This window comes from Pristiophorus japonicus, chromosome 13, assembly GCF_044704955.1.
Source record: "Pristiophorus japonicus isolate sPriJap1 chromosome 13, sPriJap1.hap1, whole genome shotgun sequence".
NCBI classification, from domain to species: domain Eukaryota; kingdom Metazoa; phylum Chordata; class Chondrichthyes; family Pristiophoridae; genus Pristiophorus; species Pristiophorus japonicus.
This window is the reverse complement of record NC_091989.1, coordinates 71,057,536-71,076,786: the sequence shown is the minus strand read 5'-3', so window position 1 is coordinate 71,076,786 and position 19,251 is coordinate 71,057,536. Positions and strand designations below refer to the sequence as shown.

Here is a 19,251-nt window from a genome sequence, read left to right as displayed (position 1 = left end):
CATTTGCACAGAAGACTGACTAATTCACAACGCACCAGAATAAGCATTCACCTCTTATTTATGCTTAATAAAGAAATCAACAGTTGAAACAAAGCATTTTTCACAATAAGTGACCAATATTAAACTTGCTCATCAGCCAGTTATCCGAGCTGTATCAATGCATACAAGATGCTTCGTCGCTTGGTAATGTTACGTTAATAAAACAGCCTTCTGCCAAGCATGATATAATCTGGGTTTGACTGCATCCCAACTAACTCTTTTAATGACAGCACTTTCTACAACAAACATATTGAGGGAGCAGATAATAATGAACCACCAAGAACAGTAAGTCAGTAAGTAATGGCATTTTTCAAATGTTAAAGCATACAATGCCCCCTTCATTTAACAAACGAGGTATTCTCGGGATGTGAGCATCATGGCATTTATTGCCCACCCAGAGTTGCCCAAAATCATGTGACTTGCTGGGCCAATTTAGAGGCCAGTTAGGAGTCAATCACATTGGTGTGGTACTGGAGTCACATTCAGGCTAGACTTCCCGAAAGGACATTAGTGAACCAGTTGAGTTTTTTTGACAATCCAGCAGCTTCATGGTCACTTTTACTGGCAGTGGCTTTTTACTTCCAAATAATTTTTTTAACTGAATACAAATCAAATTCCCGAACTCTCTAGATTACCAGTCCAGTAACATCATCATCATAGGCAGTCCCTCGGGATCGAGAAAGACTTGCTTCCACTCTTAGCATGAGTTCTTAGGTGGCTGAACAGTCCAATACGAGAACCACAGTCTCTGTCACAGGTAGGACAGACAGTGGTTGAAGGAAAGGGTGGGTGGGGAGTCTGGTTTGCCGCACACTCCTTCCGCTGCCTGCGCTTGATTTCTGCATTCTCTCGGCGACGATACTTGAGGAGCTCAGCGCCCTCCCGGATGCACTTCCTCCACTTAGGGCGGTCTATGGCCAGGTGTCAGTGGGAATGTCGCACTTTATCAGGGAAGCTTTGAGGGTGTCCTTGTAACATTTCCTCTGCCTGCCTTTGGCTCGTTTGCCGTGGACGAGTTCCGAGTAGAGCACTTGCTTGCTGCCCCCCAAACATCAAGATCCACGGCGTGGCCCTGGACAACGTGGACCACTTCCCCTATCTCGAGAGCCTCCTATCAACAAGAGCAGGCATTGATGATGAGATCCAACACCGCCTCCAGCGCGCCAGTGCAGCAGTCCAGTAACATACCTTTAATGGATGCACCTGTGAGTATGCTCACAGGTTGGTAGAGCTATCAAAAATACGGGGAAAAAAGGGCCTTGGGAAATGTTTGGAGTGTCCCCCAGATCAGGGGGCACTTGATCTAATGTTTATTTTGTTTACTCTAAAAGAGTGGTAGAGCTGTTGAGTTGGGAGTGGCTTAGCCAGTCACATGATGTTCACCAGACTCAATAAAACCCCAGCCAGTTGGGTTCGGGGAATCCACGATGAGGCAGGTGGTTGTGAGCCTGGTAGATGAACTGGTGGATGAACTGATAATGTGTAATGTGATTGTTAAACCTTTGTTAATAAACCAACTAGTTCTTAATGGTAATGTGTTGCTATGAATTCTTAAGCAAAGAACCCATGAAGCAAATACATTACAATAAGGACCACCATACCCTGTCATTTATTACATAAAACAAACACAATATGGCAGGATCACCAGGCCATAATCTAACCTCTGCTGCAGCGATTTATAAACTTCGCTGTTTTGATACAAGGTCGGAGATAGTCGTCAGACCGAGGCACGCTTTCTCTGGCCTTGTCTCGTAACTTGTTCCAACGTCTCTGCTGTTCCCTCCTCTGTCATTGGATTAGGTGGATTCCTGGGGACCCTGGATCCCAGAGAAATGTTTGAACAAATAGTCTTAACCTGATTTCATCTTTCATCCTCAGATTGTGCGGCATGACCGGACGATGGAGCAGATAGTCTTTCCCGTGCCCAGCATCTGTGAATACCTCACGCGGGAGTCCAAGTGTAAGGTGTTCAACACCACCGAGAGGGATGAGCAGGGCAGCAAAGTCAACGATTTCTTCCAGCAAACCGAAGATCTCTACAGCGAAATGAATTGGCAGAAGAAGATCAAAAGTAAATATTCTCACTTGGTTGGTTGGGCTCCTGTGATCACACTTAGAGCTTGGGATCCATGTGTTTTGTTTTTTTAACGCTTAGCTAGGCCTGCGGTGTATCAAACTTCACCCAGTGTCCAAAGAAATTATTTGGGGGTTTACGCAAGAAAGAAATTACCTCAGAACTATTCTCCCTCACCTGTAAGCCCAATTAATTGGTTTATTCTTTGAGCCAATTCTTTATGTTAATCTAATATCGAAGGTCTCCAGTACATCCACTGACGGATATCGGCCAAGAGTCTGGGCTGCACAGTGACCATTTTTCGGCCTTGCACACATTTAATATAGTGGTCAGGAAGCCCCACCAGCACATTGGTGAAGGCCAGAAGCAACAGGATACAGGACCCATGCCTTGCGCAGGTGTTAGGCTTTTTCCATGTGTAAATAAGGGCCCTAATAGAAGCAGTTAAAGACCTTCCCACACTTGTGTGACCATTGATGATAATTGAGATTGGGCCAATGCTTATTCCCACTAGCTCTTCATTTTTTAGAAATGTGACTGGACCATTGATGAAGCCAAATCACACCTTTGACAAATCTTTGGCTTCATTTTCAGTGTGTGTATTTTATTTGTAAATATTCTTCCTATAAATGACAGGACTCCTGATCTCATTGGGTATGTGATCCCTGTGAAGTCCTGTTTCTTCACTTTTCTACCAGGCCTGTACTTTCCCACTGGGCCTCATTTCCATTGCTGTTTTTTTTCCCAGCAGTACTCAGTGTTTCAGGCATTGAGTACTTCTGGGAGAAAACACAAATTCCATCGAGTGTGTGGGCATGCAACATGCAGGTGAAGTGCCTAAAATCTGGAATCCTTGGGATCGAGGCCGTTCCAGATTCTGGGCTTCTCCGGACTTTCGATTTGCTTTCTGACATCACGAATCCGGAAACACCCGAGCCCAGGTTTGGGTATTTCCGGATTTCGAAACATCAGAAAGTGGGGGTGGAGGCCGAGGAGCTGTTCAGGCCATCTGGCCCTGCCGAGGATGTTGTCATTGGGCTGGTCCCGCCGAGGAGCTGTTCAGGCGAACCGGCGAGGTGGCCCTGAGGTCGGGCAGTGGCGGGGCCCCAAGGTTGGCAGGGTCATCTGGCCCGGATTCCGGAACATTTTACGGATTCCAGGCGACCCTGCCACCGATCATCCTGGAGTCCGGATCCCAGAACATTCTGGATTCCGGAACTCCGGATTCTTGACGCTGCACCTGTATTATAAATATTTTTTTTCGAATTCATTCTTGGGATGAGGGCGTTGCTGGCAAGTTTGGCATTTATTGCACATCCCACGTCGCCATGGATACAACAGAGTGCCAGTTTAAGAGTCAACCACGTTGGTGTGGGACTGGAGTCAAGTATAGGCCCAGACCGGGTAAGGACGGCCGGTTTCCTCCCTAAAGTCCCTAATGAAAGTCAGGTTTTTATCTTTGTCATTTTTACTTATGCCAGCTTTTAATTTCCATATTTTCTTAACCTGAATTCAAATTCTCAAACTGCCATGAGGGGGTTCGGACTTGCATTCCCGGGACTATTGGTCCAGACCCCTGGATTACCGGCCGTGGGCCTGTACAAGAGTAGCCTGGGAGTTGTGAGACGGTAGTGATGCTGTAACTGATTGGTCCTTACTAGGCACATGACAGCATTGTAGTTTTCCCTCCCTCCTTCTTCTATCCCAGTAATTCTCCATCCCTCTCTGTCCATCCACCCTTCTTCTCCGACATGTCTAACCCCCTCCCACCCGGCGAGCCAGCTAATGTTTACCTGCATTGTGTGAGTGTGCATAATACGTAAAAATAACAAGGGCTCTTTTCTCTAGAGTTTAAAATGATAAAGGGGTTTGATAGGGTAGACATTGGACAAGATGTTTCCATCTTGTGGGTAGTGCAAAACTAGGGTTCATAAATATAAAATAAAAACACACACTGCTGGAAATACTCAGCAGGTCAGGCAGCATCTGTGGAAAGAGAAACAGAGTTAACATTTCAGGTCAATGATCTTTCGTGGTTTATGGCTTTTGATAGTCATGAATAAATCCCAGTAGGGAATTCAGAAAAAACAGAGAGTGATTAGAATGTGGAACTCGCTACCACAGGGAGTGGTTGAGGTGAATAGCATAGAATCATTTAAGGGGAAGCTCGGTAAGTACATGAGGGAGAAAGGAATAGAAGGATTTGTTGATGGGGTGAGCTGAAGTGAGGTGGGAGGAGGCTTGAGTGGAGCATAAACACCGGCACAGACCATTGGGCCGAATGGGCTGTTTCTGTGCTGTACATTCTACGTAAAGTTAGTGCATGTGGCTAAAAGTGTGTCGCTGTGGCCTCTCCTGTGTCTCTGCCATAAACGAAAGGTCATTGACCTGAAACGTTAACTCTGACGCTTTCTCCATAGATGCTGTCTTATTTTTGTGTCTAGTTAACAATTTCTACTGGACAAGACTGGGACAGTTTTACTTACCTTCTTTCTTTCTTTCTTTCTTCAGACAACCCAGGCTTGTTTTGGTTCTCAAAAAACATCTCGCTTTGGGGGACCATCTCGTTCAATTTTGCAGTATTTATCAACCTGGCTGTTGCACTTTTCTATCCATTTGGAGATGATGGTGATGAGGGTAAGTTAGAAAGAATGTTCGAAAATTAATTGCTCAGTAATCGCTTACTAATTGCACACATTTTCACATCACTTGGAAAGATGTAGTGTTGTGCATGTTTGCTGATATTATTATATTTGAAGCAGACTTAAAAGGGGTAATATACATAGAAAGAAAGAACTTGAATTTATATAGCACCTTTTATGACGTCCCAGAGCACTTTTGAGCCAATGAAGTTGTAGTGTCAGGAAAGGCGGCAACCAATTTGCGTACAGCAAGCTCCCACAAACAGCAATGTGATAATGACCAGATAATCTATTTTTGTTCTGTTGGTTGAGGGATAAATATTGGCCAGGACACCGGGGCCAACTCCCCTGCTCTTCTTCGAAATAGTGCCATGGGATCTTTTATGTCCATCAAACAGAGCAGATGGGGCCTCAGTTTGTTTCATCTGAACAACAGTGACTACACTTCAGAAGTACTTCATCAGCTGTAAAGCACTTTGGGATGTCCTGAGGTTGTGAAAGGTGCCATATGAATGCAATTTATTTCCTTATTTTCTTTCTACATTACACACCACAGGTAAGCATTGATGATCAAAATGGAATTGGCATCTATTGGACCAACTGTTGCTGTAGCAGGGCATTCAATTCAGCTTGTCCATGCATGTTTAGGTATTTAAATTTTTTGCAAGGCACATTGCTGAAAGTGTGAGCTGATAACGGCACAGTGAGGGAAACGGGGCATCTGGGACATGAGTGAGCAGGGAAAGCAACTGTGCATCTCCTTAACCAATCATATTGAAGGGTTGTGGAATTGTGAAATTAACAGCACAAGGACTGAGAAGGCAGTGTAAATTAGAGTGGGTGAATTCAACGTCAAATCAGGTACAGGAAGAGAAAGAAATAGAGGGAAAGAAACATTGGATTGATAGAGAGAGAAAAAGGAACAGAACGGAAAAGTAAAAAAGACAATGTTTTTATTTTAAATTTAACATTTTTTAAATCTCCAGCAACAATTAATACCTGAAGGAAAGAGACTCCACACTTGTAATAAAGAAAGACTTACATTTATATAGCGCTTTTCACGACCACCGAATGTCTCAAAGCACTTTACAACCAATGAAGTACTTTTGAAGTGTAGTCACTATTGTAATGTGGGAAACACAGCAACCAATTTGTGCACAGCAAGCTCCCACAAACAGCAATGTGACAATGACCAGATAATCTGTTTTTGTTATGTTGATTGAGGGATAAATATTGTTCAGGACACCGGGGATAACTCCGCTGCTCTTCAAAACAGTTCATTTTCAGTGCTAGAGAGGCTGACTAGCAGTAATTAACACTTATCATGTCGTTAAAAGGGCACTGAAATAGAGAAGACTTAGCTTTCTGTGGTGAGTTTAGTTAATATCTACTGGGCAAATACAGCAGTTTCACCTCACTCAATGCCCGTCAATGGGGAGGCAGGCAGCAGGATGCCATTTCTGCAAAGTTAACGGCAGAGTGACGCATCTCGGACAGCAACTTTTGGATATTTGAGTTTAACCGTCTATCTGCCCCTCGCTTGAAGTTGCTGTACCATTTGTGCATAATTAATGGCGAGCGCCATTAGCCTCCCCGTTATTTTGACCGCAAAATCTGGCCCATTAATCGAGATTACTGCAGTGCTGCAGTCCAGTGAAATGGGGAAGATGGTAATCAGAAATGTACTGTCAGAGTTTCACTTGAGTTACAAATAGAACAGTTGGTTAATACCTGCGATATTTGAAATCTGCTGCTTTCACAGCTCATCATCATCATCATAGGCAGTCCCTCGAACCGAGGATGACTTGCTTCCACGTCAAAAAGTTCGCAGATGTTTCAATGAAGGACCTAAAATTCCTGGTCCGAACTAAATCTTGAAGGGTGGAAGATGCCTGTGCGTGGATTTTTTTAACGTGTGGTGGCTGTTGCACACTAGCCACCACACGGGCTTGACAGAACTAGGTCTTGTTCCAGTGGCAAGGGTTAACCAAGATGAATGGAGACCAGCTCTGCTGTACGCACACACATATCGCAGTGTGGGCTGGCCCGTGCTGCCCCTGGGCCCTCGCCTCTTCTGGGCCTCGAACTCGCGCCTCTCCTGGGCCCCAATCACGTCCCTCTACAAACTCTTGCCGTTCCTTCGCCCCGACCTCGCCGTTCCTGCTGTACCTGCCCGCGCTCCAATCACCGACCTGGATTTTAGTGACGTCCCTCTTCACTGCTGTTGCTCTGCTGCTCCAGCACGTGCTGCTCCCTGGAGTGGTATACCGGCACTCTGCTCCTTCTTCTCCCCGGTCTGCTCCGATGGTGCAGCTACAGCCTACAGTGCTATCTACTGAGGCTACTGTGGGCATCGGGTCTTTCTCCGGCAATGTGTGCCACCTCCATTATCATGCACTCACTGACCGTTTTGTTCTTTTCTTCATTGCAGGTACAATCTCTCCCCTGTTTTCACTGCTGCTCTGGATAGTGGTTGCTGTTTGCACGGCGTTGCTTATCCTCGTACCGAAGCCTCATGGCATAAGGCTATTTATTGTGTCTGTAATGTTCCGGTCCATATACACCATCGGGCTGGGGCCCACGCTGATACTCTTGGGTGCTCTCAATGTAAGTAACAACGGGTAGTCGCAAGAACATTGACGTCATTTGTAAATCTCAGGTGAGCCAGAGATTAATGAAAATATTTAGCTGAGCGTAGTTTGTTAGTATGAAAGATAATTGCACCAATTTTACGATTTAGTGCTCCCAACACGGAGCATATATTGGAGATTCAGTGCAGTCACAGCTGCCTCTTTTTCTACCCATTCATTTCCTATAATGTGTTCCTGAATTTACAATTTCACCACATTGAGGTCTGGGTCTGACTGCTGAATTCTTACAATTCACCCGTGGATTTGTACAGTGAGGAAGCACAATCCGAATTAACACATATTATGGGCGGGATTTTCATCTTTGATGATTTTGGGGCGGTAATGGCGGTGGGGCGGTAAAGTTAGCGCCCAGGAACAGTTTGCGCATCAGTAAGTTTGGGCAGCTGGCCCTGAGTCAGGGGGCGGAGCACTAAGGGGGGGCATTGTACATCTCTCTCGGGGTGTTAGGATGGGAAACTCCCGAGCTAAAGAGCCAGGCCAGGAGCGCTCCGAGAGACGCCTAGGGAGAAAAAAACCCCACAAAAACATTCCCTACATGGCCCCCATCACCACAACACAAATCACACAAAAATTTAAAGCAAAAACAATCACACTTCCCTTCGGAGTCTGTTACTCACCTCTCTGTAGTCGGTATCGTTGGACCGCCCGATTTCCCAGGCTGTCAGTGCGGGTCGCGCTGCGGAGCGCCTGGGTCGGGCAAGATTTAAAACTCGCGGCGGTCTCGCAACCAGGTGGCGTTGCACACCGGACGCAGCTCTTCCGGGCGGTGCTGCTCCGCTCCACCGCAAAACCGGACCCGAGGATCGCCGCGGGGCGCTGGAGGCTGACCGTCTGGCCAGACACCTCACCCCCACCATTGCCGCCACTCCGGGGCAATAAACCATCGCAGAAGACCCGAAAATCCGTCCCAACAAAGCAATCTCCCATGGGATTGCACACGGAGTGGGGGGGGGGAACAAGACTTTCCACCCTCCGAGTCATTAACTACCTGAGGGTCGGACAAGCGGACATTGAAAATTGCCTCGGTACATTTTAGATTCATTTTTTCCTGAACACTTTATGCAATATCCATAAAGGTTGCTGGTAGCAGTGGCTGACATCTTGATCACAATGGAAGATAATCTCCAACAAAAGTGGGAGGAAATCTATTTTTTTCCCCTTTTTCTCTTCAGTGTGTTCCGTTTTGATCAAGTTTAATATGTGTTAAGTGTGGGAGGGAAGAACAGATTTCAACGTTCTGGTCACTTTCAAATCCCACAAGCGTCGTTCATGACTCTAATCTCCTGAAGAATCCTTGAAATTCCGCTAAATGGAGAAAGTTGTCAGAAAGGATCTAGAGGGGAGGTTTCCACTGCTCACTGTCTGCAGTGAAATTATAAAAATGTTCTTTAATCGGTGCACAAATGTAGGAATTTTCCATCTTCCTGCCCCCCACAAAATATTCCGAGGCCCATCGCAATTTTGTAGATCATCATATAATAATGATAGTAGAGAAGTCGCTCTTACCCTCACAGCATCCTCCATTGCACCTTGTAACATAGCCCAGCCCTTCTGTAGTGTATGCACCTGTGAGAATGCAGACAGGTTTGGCAGACGGACGAGAGGGCTGTGGGTGGCGTGATGACCAGGGTCAGGGACCTGCTCGATGGCGGAGGAGCGGGCTGGATGGTTCCAGACGTGCTGGCACGGCGCCTAAACTGGGCCGATGTCCGCCGCGCGGCCAATGCCATCGAGTCGCTCAAAACAGCTCTGGGCCCTGACTCTGTTAGGTGTGTCGAGGAGGCTCAAGCACATGGGGAGATCCCGTCCGAACTGACCCCCGTCCGGACGGAATTCCTCATCGGCGCCAAGCCCCGGAACCTCACTCGGGAGCCGGCGCCTCACAACTTGAGCCTCCTCAGGGAAATCCCCCTCCATGCCTTTCAGTTCTGCGCGGAGGGGTTTCCTGTATGGACTGCTCCTGCGCACTCTCAACCTTGCCATCCTTGTCTGCCATCTGGACACGCCATGGCACACCATCTTGCCGTCCGGAAGAGGCGGGGGTCCCCAATGGAGTGCACTCTACGCAGGAGTCCTCCATCTATTTATTGGGAACTAGGCCTGGAGGCTGGTGCACGGAGCAGTCCCGTGCAATAAATTTTTATGTCGGTTCACGTGCTCCCAGGCCGCCTGCAATTTCTGCAGTCTGGAAGAGTCCATGTTCCATGTTTTTATTGAATGTGCGAGGTTGCAATATTTGAAGGGGCTGCTCCTCAAATTCTGGTTGCACTTCAGTCCCACACTCCTGATGTTTGGGCACCCTGTGCGGAGGGGAGCGGGCAGGTCGGAAGGCCTCCTCTTAGGACTGCTCCTGGGCATGGCCAAGGGGGCCATCAGGCGGTCCAGGCAGCGGGCGGTCAAAGGGGTCGTTCAGCCCGACTGCCTGCCTCTCTTCCGCGGTTACATCCGAGCCAGGGTGTCCACCGGTACGCTCGCGGCCTTCTGCGAGAGGTGGGCGCCGGAGGGACTGGAGTGTACCATCACCCCCGGCAACCAAATTTTAATTGGAATTCAATGGTTAAAGTTTAATTTGTTTTAATTTGCTGGTTTTAGTGCCCCTGCCCCCCCTTTTTAGCCAGGGGGCACTTGTATAATTTGTGTTTTGGTGCTCTCAAAAAAAATAAAAACCAAAAATCAAAAAAAAAACAAGGGGGCACCTTAAAAGTTTTTGGAGTGTGTCTCGTCTCTTTTCCCCCCCTCCCCCCCCCCCCCACTTTAATCAGGGGGCACTTGATTACTGAAACAACTCAAAATAGTTGCAGAGCTGTCGCATTGTGAGTGGCTTCGCCAGTCACGTGATGTTCACAAGACTCAATAAAACCCCAGCCAGTTGGGTTCGGGGGATCCACGATGAGGCAGGTGGTTGTGAGCCTGGTGCATGAACTGGTAATGTGTCGTGTGATTGTTGAACCTTTGCTAATAAACCAACTAGTTCTTAATAGCAATGTGTTGCTCTGAATTCTTAAGCAAAGAACCCATGAAGCAAATACATCTTTAGACAGCTTAGAACGGTTTTGATTGAAATAAAACACATTTCAGAAGGTCAAAGAGTTGCAGGATTCTATGAGGTATCACCTCCTTCAGTATTGGACAATATAAATCATACTTGAATGAATTCCAGGTAGGAGTTTTTTTTCTCTCTGAGGGGACATAGTATATATTTGCTGGTGTGACATTTTTTGTTGCATGTAATGAATTCTCACTCTCCTGTTTCCATTAGCTATGCAATAAAGTCGTGTTCTTGGTCAGTTTTGTTGGAAACCGTGGAACGTTCACCCGTGGTTATAAGGCAGTGGTGATGGACGTGGAGTTTCTGTACCATGTCACCTATGTCGTCGTCTGCATGCTCGGCCTCTTCGCCCATGAATTCTTCTACAGTTTCCTGGTAAGTGATAGTTTCACCATGTGTTTGAAAAAATATATATACTAGCTGATCTCCGACAGACAAGGGGAGACCAACTGGTCCATCCAGCTTGCCCCACACACATGAGCTGTATTGTGTATCACAATACATGCACTCCCCATCTCACCATGTAATCACCTGGGAGAGGCGAAAAAACCAGGCCACGCTCCCGTGGCATGGCTCATGGTTGTTAATGTTTACCTGCTGGCTTGGCCTGCCCCTTTAAGCCTACGGCAGAGTTGACTTTGAAAGATAAGGGAGCCAAGGGTTATAGTGAGCGGGCGGGGAAGTGGAGTTGAGGCCAAGATCAGATTAGCCATGATCTTATTGAATGGCGGAGCAGGTTCGAGGGGCCGAATGTCTGACTCCTGCTCCTATTTCTTATGTTCTTATGACTCCATGTTGAGAAGTGATCTCAACAGATCAATTGCAAGCTATATGCTGTTACCGAGGGAGGTTTAGGAACAAGAGGAGGCCATTCAGCCCCTCGAGCCTGTTCCACCATTATATTAGATTGTGGCTAATCTAATTGAATGATCAGCCAAGTCATCCAAAACTCAGCTGCCCGTGTCCTAACTCTCACCAAGTCCCGCTCACCCATCACCCCTGTGCTCGCTGACCTACATTGGCTCCCAGTTAAGCAACGCCTCGATTTCAAAATTTTCATCCTTGTTTTCAAATCCCTCCATGGCCTTGCCCCTCCCTATCTCTGTAATCTCCTCCAGTCTCACAACCCCCGAGATATCTTCTTATGTGATTCGGTCTCAAATATTTGTCTTATAATACTCCTGAGTAGCACCTAGGGATGTTTCACTATGTTAAAGGCGCTGTATAAATACAAGTTTAACTCCATCTACCCGCCTTGTTTCCGTATCCATTAATACCCTTGCCGAACAAAAATCTATCTATCTCAGTTTTGAATGTTTGTTTGACCCCCAGCATCCACAGCCTCTTTGGGGGAGAGAGTTCCAGATTCCCGCCACCCTTTGTATGAGGAAGTCCTTCCTGACATCACCCCTGAACAGCCTGTCTCTAATTATAAGGTTATGCCCCCTTGTTCGGGACTCACCAACAGATGAAATTGTTTCTCTCTCTCTGCCCAATCAAATCCTGTAATCATCTTAAAACACCTCGATCACCCCTTAATCTTCTATACTCGGGACACCAGTCTGTAAAGTTTGTCAATTGCCAGGTCCATGCAGATGTTTGGCTCCTAGTCGATCTGCAAACTCTGCTCACTAAGAAAAATTAACCTGTAATTGACCTAATTGGTTTTTAATAGAAATGGCACCTTGAATTGTGACTGGGATTCTAACAACTTCTGTGCAGAAGGATTATATAGGTAGATATATAGGGCGGGATTTTCAGCTTTGATGTTTTTGGGGCGATAATGGCACCCGGGAACAGTTTGCGCCTCAGTAAGCTTGGGCAGCTGGGCCCTGAGTCAGGAGGCACAGCGCTAAGGGAGTGTTGTACCCTACTTTGGGACGTTAGCGTGGGAAACTCCCAAGCCAAAGATCCGGGCCGGGAGCACTCCAAGAGATGCCTGGGGGTGGGCGGGGCGGGGGGGAGGGAACTAAAAAAAACCCCCACAAAAACATTCCCAATACATTGCCCACGCCACCACAACACAAGTCGCAAAAACCATCACGCTTACCTTAGGAGTCCATTACTCAGGATCGTAGGACCGCCCGGATTTCCCAGGCGGTCGCTGCGGGGTGTACGGGTCGGGCTGAAGTCAAAACTCGCATCGGTGTCGCAACCAATGGCGCTACTGGGCGATACTGCTCCGCGCCACCGCAAAACCGGACCTGAGGACCGCTGCGGGGCGCTGGAGGCTGGCCGCCCGGCCAGAACACCCCACCGCTGCCATTGCCATCGCTCCGGGGTGAAAAACAAAGTGCAGAAGACCGAAAATCCAGCCCTATATAGTCTAAACTGTGTAGGAAATATTAAACTGTAATAAAAAGGAAGTATGTCGAATACAATATTTTTTCAGACGTACTGAAGTTCCAATTACAGAATACACAGAGTGTTGAATAGAGATGTCTCCCTGTGTCCGATTGAGGTATTGGCATTAGTGAATTCCTGATTTATATTAAAAGTGAGGTGAATGATCAGCCATGATCTTATTGAATGGTGGTGCAGGCTCGAAGGGCCGAATGGCCTACGCCTGCACCTATTTTCTATGTTTCTATGAATCATTTGTCAGTGTGTTTGATTTGCACTTCAGTTCTCAGTAGTTAACCCATAGACTGGGTCAGCTTCATATACTTGTGATCTAGTTATATCAAAGAAAGAAAGACTTGGATTTATATAGCACCTTTCATGATCACCAGCGCTTTCAAAGCCATTTAAGTACTTTTGGAGTGTAGTCACTGTTGTAATGTGGGAAACGTGGCAGCCAATTTGTGCACAGCAAGCTCCTACAAACAGCAATGTGATAATGACCAGATAATCTGTTTTGTTGCGTTGATTGAGGGATAAATATTGGCCAGAACACCAGGAATAACTCCACTGCCCTTCTTCAAAATAGTGCCATGGGATCTTTTACGTCCACTTGAGAGAGCAGACAGGGCCTCGCTTTAACATCTCATCTGAAAGACGGCACCTCCGACAGTGCAGCACTCCCTCAGCACTGCACTGGAGTCAGCCTTGATTTTTTTTGTGCTCAAGTCCCTGGGTCGGGATCTTGAAGTGTCCAAGTTAATACTGTTCTGCATTCTTGTTAAATGTGGAGATAATTGGTCCAAAGTATTTCTTTAGCTTTTGCTTCCCTTTGAACTCCTTCGTTGCAACGGTGGAGTGCCTAAGTTCACCAGTCAGGTATATATTTCACTACCATGACTCTGCAGCCATCAAAATCACGTCTTCCGAAGCTGTGATGACCAATTGGTTAAATGCTCCACCCATACTCATTAAACAAATTACAGAGAACAGTCTTTGCAGGGTATCACTTTTCAGAACCCCAAGGTCACCCAGTCACATAATCCCACTCCCGTATCTTTTAAAGAATTTGGGCAGTGTTGGATGTTGGGACCATAGAGGTTTGTGGCACAGGAGGAGGGTGTTTGGCCCGTTGGCCTGGCTTTCTGCAAAAAGCCATGCAAAACTGATCCTACCACCTTGCTCTCCCTCCCCCCCATAGCCCTGTTGTTGCTCTGGCTCACAAAGCTGAGCAAAGCTTGCCATGCCATCCACGTTCTCAGCCTGAGTTTGTTGCATGGACCAATTTGGAAAGCAGCTGATCTCCATAGGCTCTCCAGGATATTTGCATTCGAAAGGGCTTGGCTGCTCGTCAGTTTGCAGTCAAGCAGAAGTCATGTTGAGACAAGATTCCTCTTGCTTGCTAAAGGCGCCCTAGCTAATCACAGGAAGACCATGTATATCCTTTCATAAATATGGAAACCACAACTGCACGCAGTTCTTCTTCTTAGGCAGTCCCCCGGAGTCGAGGATGACTTGCTTCCACACTAATATGAGTTCTAAGGTGACTGATGAGACTAATGTGGGATCTACAGTCTCTATCACAGGTGGGGCAGACGGTGGTTGGAGGGACGGGTGGGTGGGGTGCTTGGCTTGTCGTCCGCTCCTTCCGCTGTTTGTACTTGACTACCGCGTGCTCCCGACGAAGAGACTCAAAGTGTTCAGTGCCTTCTCCGATGCTCCTCCTCCACTTTCTGCGGTCTCGGGCCAGGGATTCCCAAGAGAGCTGTGGAAGCTGGGACATTGAATACATTTAAGACACAAATAGACAGTTTCTTAAACGATAAGGGGTTATGGGGAGCGGGCAGGGAAGTGGAGCTGAATCCATGATCAGATCAGCCATGATCTTATTGAATGGTGGAGCAGGCTCGAGGGGCCGTTTGGCCGACTCCTGCTCCTATTTCTTATGTTCTTATTCTAAGGCGGCCCCTTATTCTAAGATTATGCCCCCTAGTTCTAGTCTCCCCCATCAGTGAAAACATCCTCTCTGCATCCACCTTGTCGAGCCCCCTCATAATCTTATACGTTTCAATAAGATCTCACCTGTGAGAGCCGAGTCTTTCTTTGACCCTATCTGGGAGACTTGACTCCTGAACTGTGTCTTTGTGAAGAAGACTCTTGTTCAGAGAACATGGCCATTTTTTTTAAGTTGTTTCATGTTGAGTGTTTCTGTTTGTGTTTTCCCCCCTTTCTAATGAATTGAATAATTGGTTTTCCCCAGCTGTTTGACTTGGTCTACAGAGAGGAAACATTGCTGAACGTCATAAAGAGTGTCACGCGCAATGGTCGCTCCATCATTCTGACAGCAGTGCTGGCTCTTATCCTTGTCTATCTCTTCTCCATTGTGGGATTCCTCTTTCTACAAGATGATTTCATCATGGAGGTTGACCGACTGGAAAAGAACAAGACCCCTCTATCAGGTAACTTCATTTCTTTCCTGCAGCTAGGCAACATTGCAATAATCGTTTGGATTCTTGTACAAAATGTACCGAGGGGCGTTTTTCTACATTGAAGGGGCCAAATAAATGCAAGTCACGGTTGGCGACATTGAAAGGATGTTCAGTACGCATTGCAGTCCGACAATTTTTTTGTTTTTTTTCTACAGTCCATGAAAGCGCCTACGGGTCTCCCTTGAACAATAAGGAAAAGGTTTGTCGGGAAAACTGTTCTATCGCCTCCATAGCAGCTGCAGGTTAGTAAACAAGGCAATGTATAATAAAACAGGGCAAAATAGGTCGAGGAGCCTTATGTTGCTTTAAATTTCCTCCAATGGAAGGATCTAGGACCTTGTCTTAAAAATTACTTCTCTCCAATATCTGTCCTTTTCTAGATGGCACACTTCGGCCTGGAGTTCCCGCTCAGTTGCTCTGCTTATTTTGGTGCAATTGCCCCCAATATCGGCCTAACCGGCGATAAAGATTGCGGAATTTTAAGAGCAAATTGCGTTCAGCGCAGCCGAGTTTCCACCATCTTTTGTGCCAGTTTAAAAACCTCCGCGCTGGAAGCCGGCCCCGCCCACAAAACTGGCCACGCCCCCGGGGTGAATTAATCACCATGGCGAATTTCCGACAATTGCGCTCGTTTGCGGGCCTTCGAGGAGGCTCCACAGATTAGGCTGCAGCTTTTGGGCACAAGGACACTAATAGGCACTTATGGAAGGAATTTTTCTTTAATTTACTAAGGAACTCACTACTGTTCCTCAATTTAACGAGAAAATACTTTTGTATATTATTTTAAAAGTCATTTTCAGTCATTTAAAATCAGGTTACGCACAGGTGGTGGATTGACACTTTGATTTAAAATGCTTATTTTTGTTGTAAACCCATTTTCAACTGTATTAATCAAACTGCACCAAGTTACTCTTAAATATATCAAGGAATATTTTTAATGCAAATTTAAATTTAAAAACCCAATTGCACTGGTTCATGGTGGATTTTGCGTTTAGGGTTATGCAAATGAGTTTGACCAACTTGGGGGGTGAGTGGGTGGCAGGAAACGCTTTTCAAAATGGCCGCAATGTGCGGTAGAGTCACGGATTGCGCCCACAGCAGAAACTCTACCCCATAATATATAATTTCAGCTAGTTTGAGGAGAGGCCTCTTCAAGAAACAAATACAGAAAATTCTATACTTTTGGAATGTAGAGGGTATAAATAAGTCTTCTTCCTAGGCAGTCCCTCGGAGTCGAGGATGATTTGCTTCCACACTAAAAATGAGTTCTCAGGTGACTGAAGAGTCTGATGCGGGACCGACAGTCTCTGTCACAAGTGGGGAAGACGGTGGTTGAAGGGACGGGTGGGTGGAGTGCTTGGGTTGTCGTGCGCTCCTTCCGCTGTTTCTGCTTGGTCTCCGCTTGTCCCCGGCAAAGAGACTCGAGGTGTTCAGCACCTTCCTGGATTCTTCTCTTTCCGCTTTGAGCGGTCTTGGGCTAGGGACTCCCAGGTGTCGGTGAGGATGTTGCACTTTTTCAGGGAGGATTTGAGAGCGTCGTTGAAGCATTTCCTCTGCCCACCTGGGGCTCGCTTGCCGTGTCAGAGCTCAGAGTAGAGCGCTTGTTTCAGGAGTCTCTTGTCAGGCATGCGGACGATGTGGCCTGCCCAACGGAGCTAATCGAGCGTGATCAATGCTTCGATGTTGGGGCTGTTGGCCTGAGTGAGAACACTGAGCAAGGGTATAAGTAAAGCCTGCCTTTAAGACACTGTGTCCTGTGATGTTTTTCAGTCCTGTTTATATCTTTCTACATAACTTTCCAGAATCCTGTTTAACTGCCTATTTGTCACACAGGGAAAGCAACAAGTATTTGCTGTGTTGTAGAAATCTTATCTCACACCCCTTCTTGCACTTAATCTTCCTCATCTCTATACTCTAATTGCAAATAAATGTACAGTCATCCTCATGGGATATCACGAGATGTGGGTTAGATTTCTACTCTCTACAACAACTTTTGTCCCAGTTTGTCAATAGTCTATAATTATAGTTCAATGGAAAAGGTTTTATGTAATTTTATCCAGAGAAAAATTGCTGTTTTATCTTCTTTAAGACTTGTTTAAAAATAAAGTTAATTCTCAGGATGTGGGCATTGCTGGCGAGGCCGGCATTTATTGCCCATCCCTAATTGCCCCTTGAGAAGGTGGTGGTGAGCCGCCTTCTTGAACCGCTGCAGTCCGTGTGGTGAAGGTACTCCCACAGTGCTGTTAGGGAGGGAATTCCAGGATTTTGACCCAGCAACGATGAACGAATGGCGATATAGTTACAAGTCAGGTTGGTGTGCGGCTTGAAGGGAAACGTGGAGGTGATGGTGTTCCCATGTGCCTGCTGCCCTTGTCCTTTTAGGGTATGAGAATCACATCTCGCTTTATCGTGTCCTAATGCATGTGACGTTTTTGTCTGATTGCGCTTCTGTGGTGCACCTTGGGATTTTATCTTAAGTTAAAGGTGATATATAAATGCAAGTCATTGTTGTATAAACAAATAAGGAAAAATAAAGGAGGTCGCGGGTTTGAGTGGTACTGCCGAAGAAGCCTTGGTGACTTGCTGTAGATGGTGCACAGTGCAGTCACTGTGTGCCAATGGTGGAGGGAATGAATGTTTAAGCTGATGGATAGGGTGCTATTGTTTTGGCATTCCGAATCCCATGGCAACCCAAGTCCATTCTACATTTAAAAGCTCGTCCTGGATCTGTTAGTCAGCTTGTTTCCTCCCAACAGCAGTAGTTTTATCATCCATCCCAGGCTGAACTTGTCCAATAGGCCATTTATCGGTTATTTTTCCTTATTTGTTTATACAACAACAACGACTTGCATTTATATAGCACCTTTAACTTAAGATAAAATCCCAAGGTGCACCACAGAAGCGTAAGACACCACCAGACGAAAACGTCACATGCGTTAGGACACGATAAAGCGAGATGTGATTCTCATATACCCTTGTTCAAATCCCTCCATGGCCTCGCCCCTCCCTATCTCTGTAGTCTCCTCCAGCCCCACAACCCCCCGAGGACTCAGCATTCCTCCAATTCTGGTCTCTTGTGTATCCTGGATTGCCAACGCCCCATCATTGGTGGCCGTGCTTTCAGCTGCCTGGGCCCCAAGCTCTGGAACTCCCTCCCTAAACTCCTTTAAAATGCTCATTAAAATCTTCCTTTTTGACCAAGCTTGTTGTATGTGGCTCGGTGTCAAATTCTGTCTGATTATGCTCCTGTGAAACACTTTGAGAAGTTTTACTGCATTAAAGGCGCTATATAAATGCAAGTTGTTGTCTTTTGTGAGCTACCACGGAGTTTCAGAACCACGTACACAGCTTATACCAACATTCCCATTCGAATCAGAGAATCATAGAAATTTACAGCTCTGAAGGAGGCCATTTTGGCCCATTGTGTCCACACTGGCCGACAAAGAACTATCCAGCCTAATCCCACTTTCCAGTTCTTGGTCCGTAGCCCTGCAGATTACGGCACTTCAAGTGCACATACTTTTTAAATGTGGTGAGGATTTCTGCCCCAACCACCATTTCAGGCAGAGAGTTCCAGACCCCCAACACCCTCTGAGTGAAAAACATTCCTCTCAAATCCCCTCTAAACCTCCAACCAATTAATTTAAATCTATGCCCCCTGGTTGTTGACCCCATCTGCTGAGGGAAATAGGTCTTTCATATCCACTCTATCTCGGCGGCTCATAATTTTATACACCTCAATAAGGTCTCCCCTCAGCCTCCTCTGTTCTAAAGAAAACAACCCCAGCCTATCCAATCTTTCCTCATAGCTAAAATTCTCCAGTCCTGGCAACATCCTCGTAAATCTCCTCTGTTGCCTCTCTAGCACTTTCCTGTAATGTGGTGACCAGAACTGCACACAGTACTCTAGATGTGGCTTAACCAGTGTTTTATACAGTTCAAGAATAATTCTCCATAGATCTCAAAT

The 19,251-nt window shown here is 46.5% G+C and overlaps 1 protein-coding gene across 3 annotated transcripts in view; it reads left to right on the top strand.

The window, feature by feature from the left end:
• The window catches only part of itpr2 (inositol 1,4,5-trisphosphate receptor, type 2), a 404,634-nt gene that overhangs the window by 337,478 nt on the left and 47,905 nt on the right, over positions 1-19,251 (top strand). For all 3 annotated transcript variants that reach the window (XM_070897635.1, XM_070897634.1, XM_070897633.1), the window contains 6 exons: positions 1,918-2,110; positions 4,625-4,750; positions 7,187-7,362; positions 10,666-10,830; positions 15,056-15,254; positions 15,440-15,526. In XM_070897635.1, coding sequence (XP_070753736.1) covers positions 1,918-2,110; positions 4,625-4,750; positions 7,187-7,362; positions 10,666-10,830; positions 15,056-15,254; positions 15,440-15,526 — 946 coding nt within the window. The remainder of the gene's footprint in view (positions 1-1,917; positions 2,111-4,624; positions 4,751-7,186; positions 7,363-10,665; positions 10,831-15,055; positions 15,255-15,439; positions 15,527-19,251) is intronic.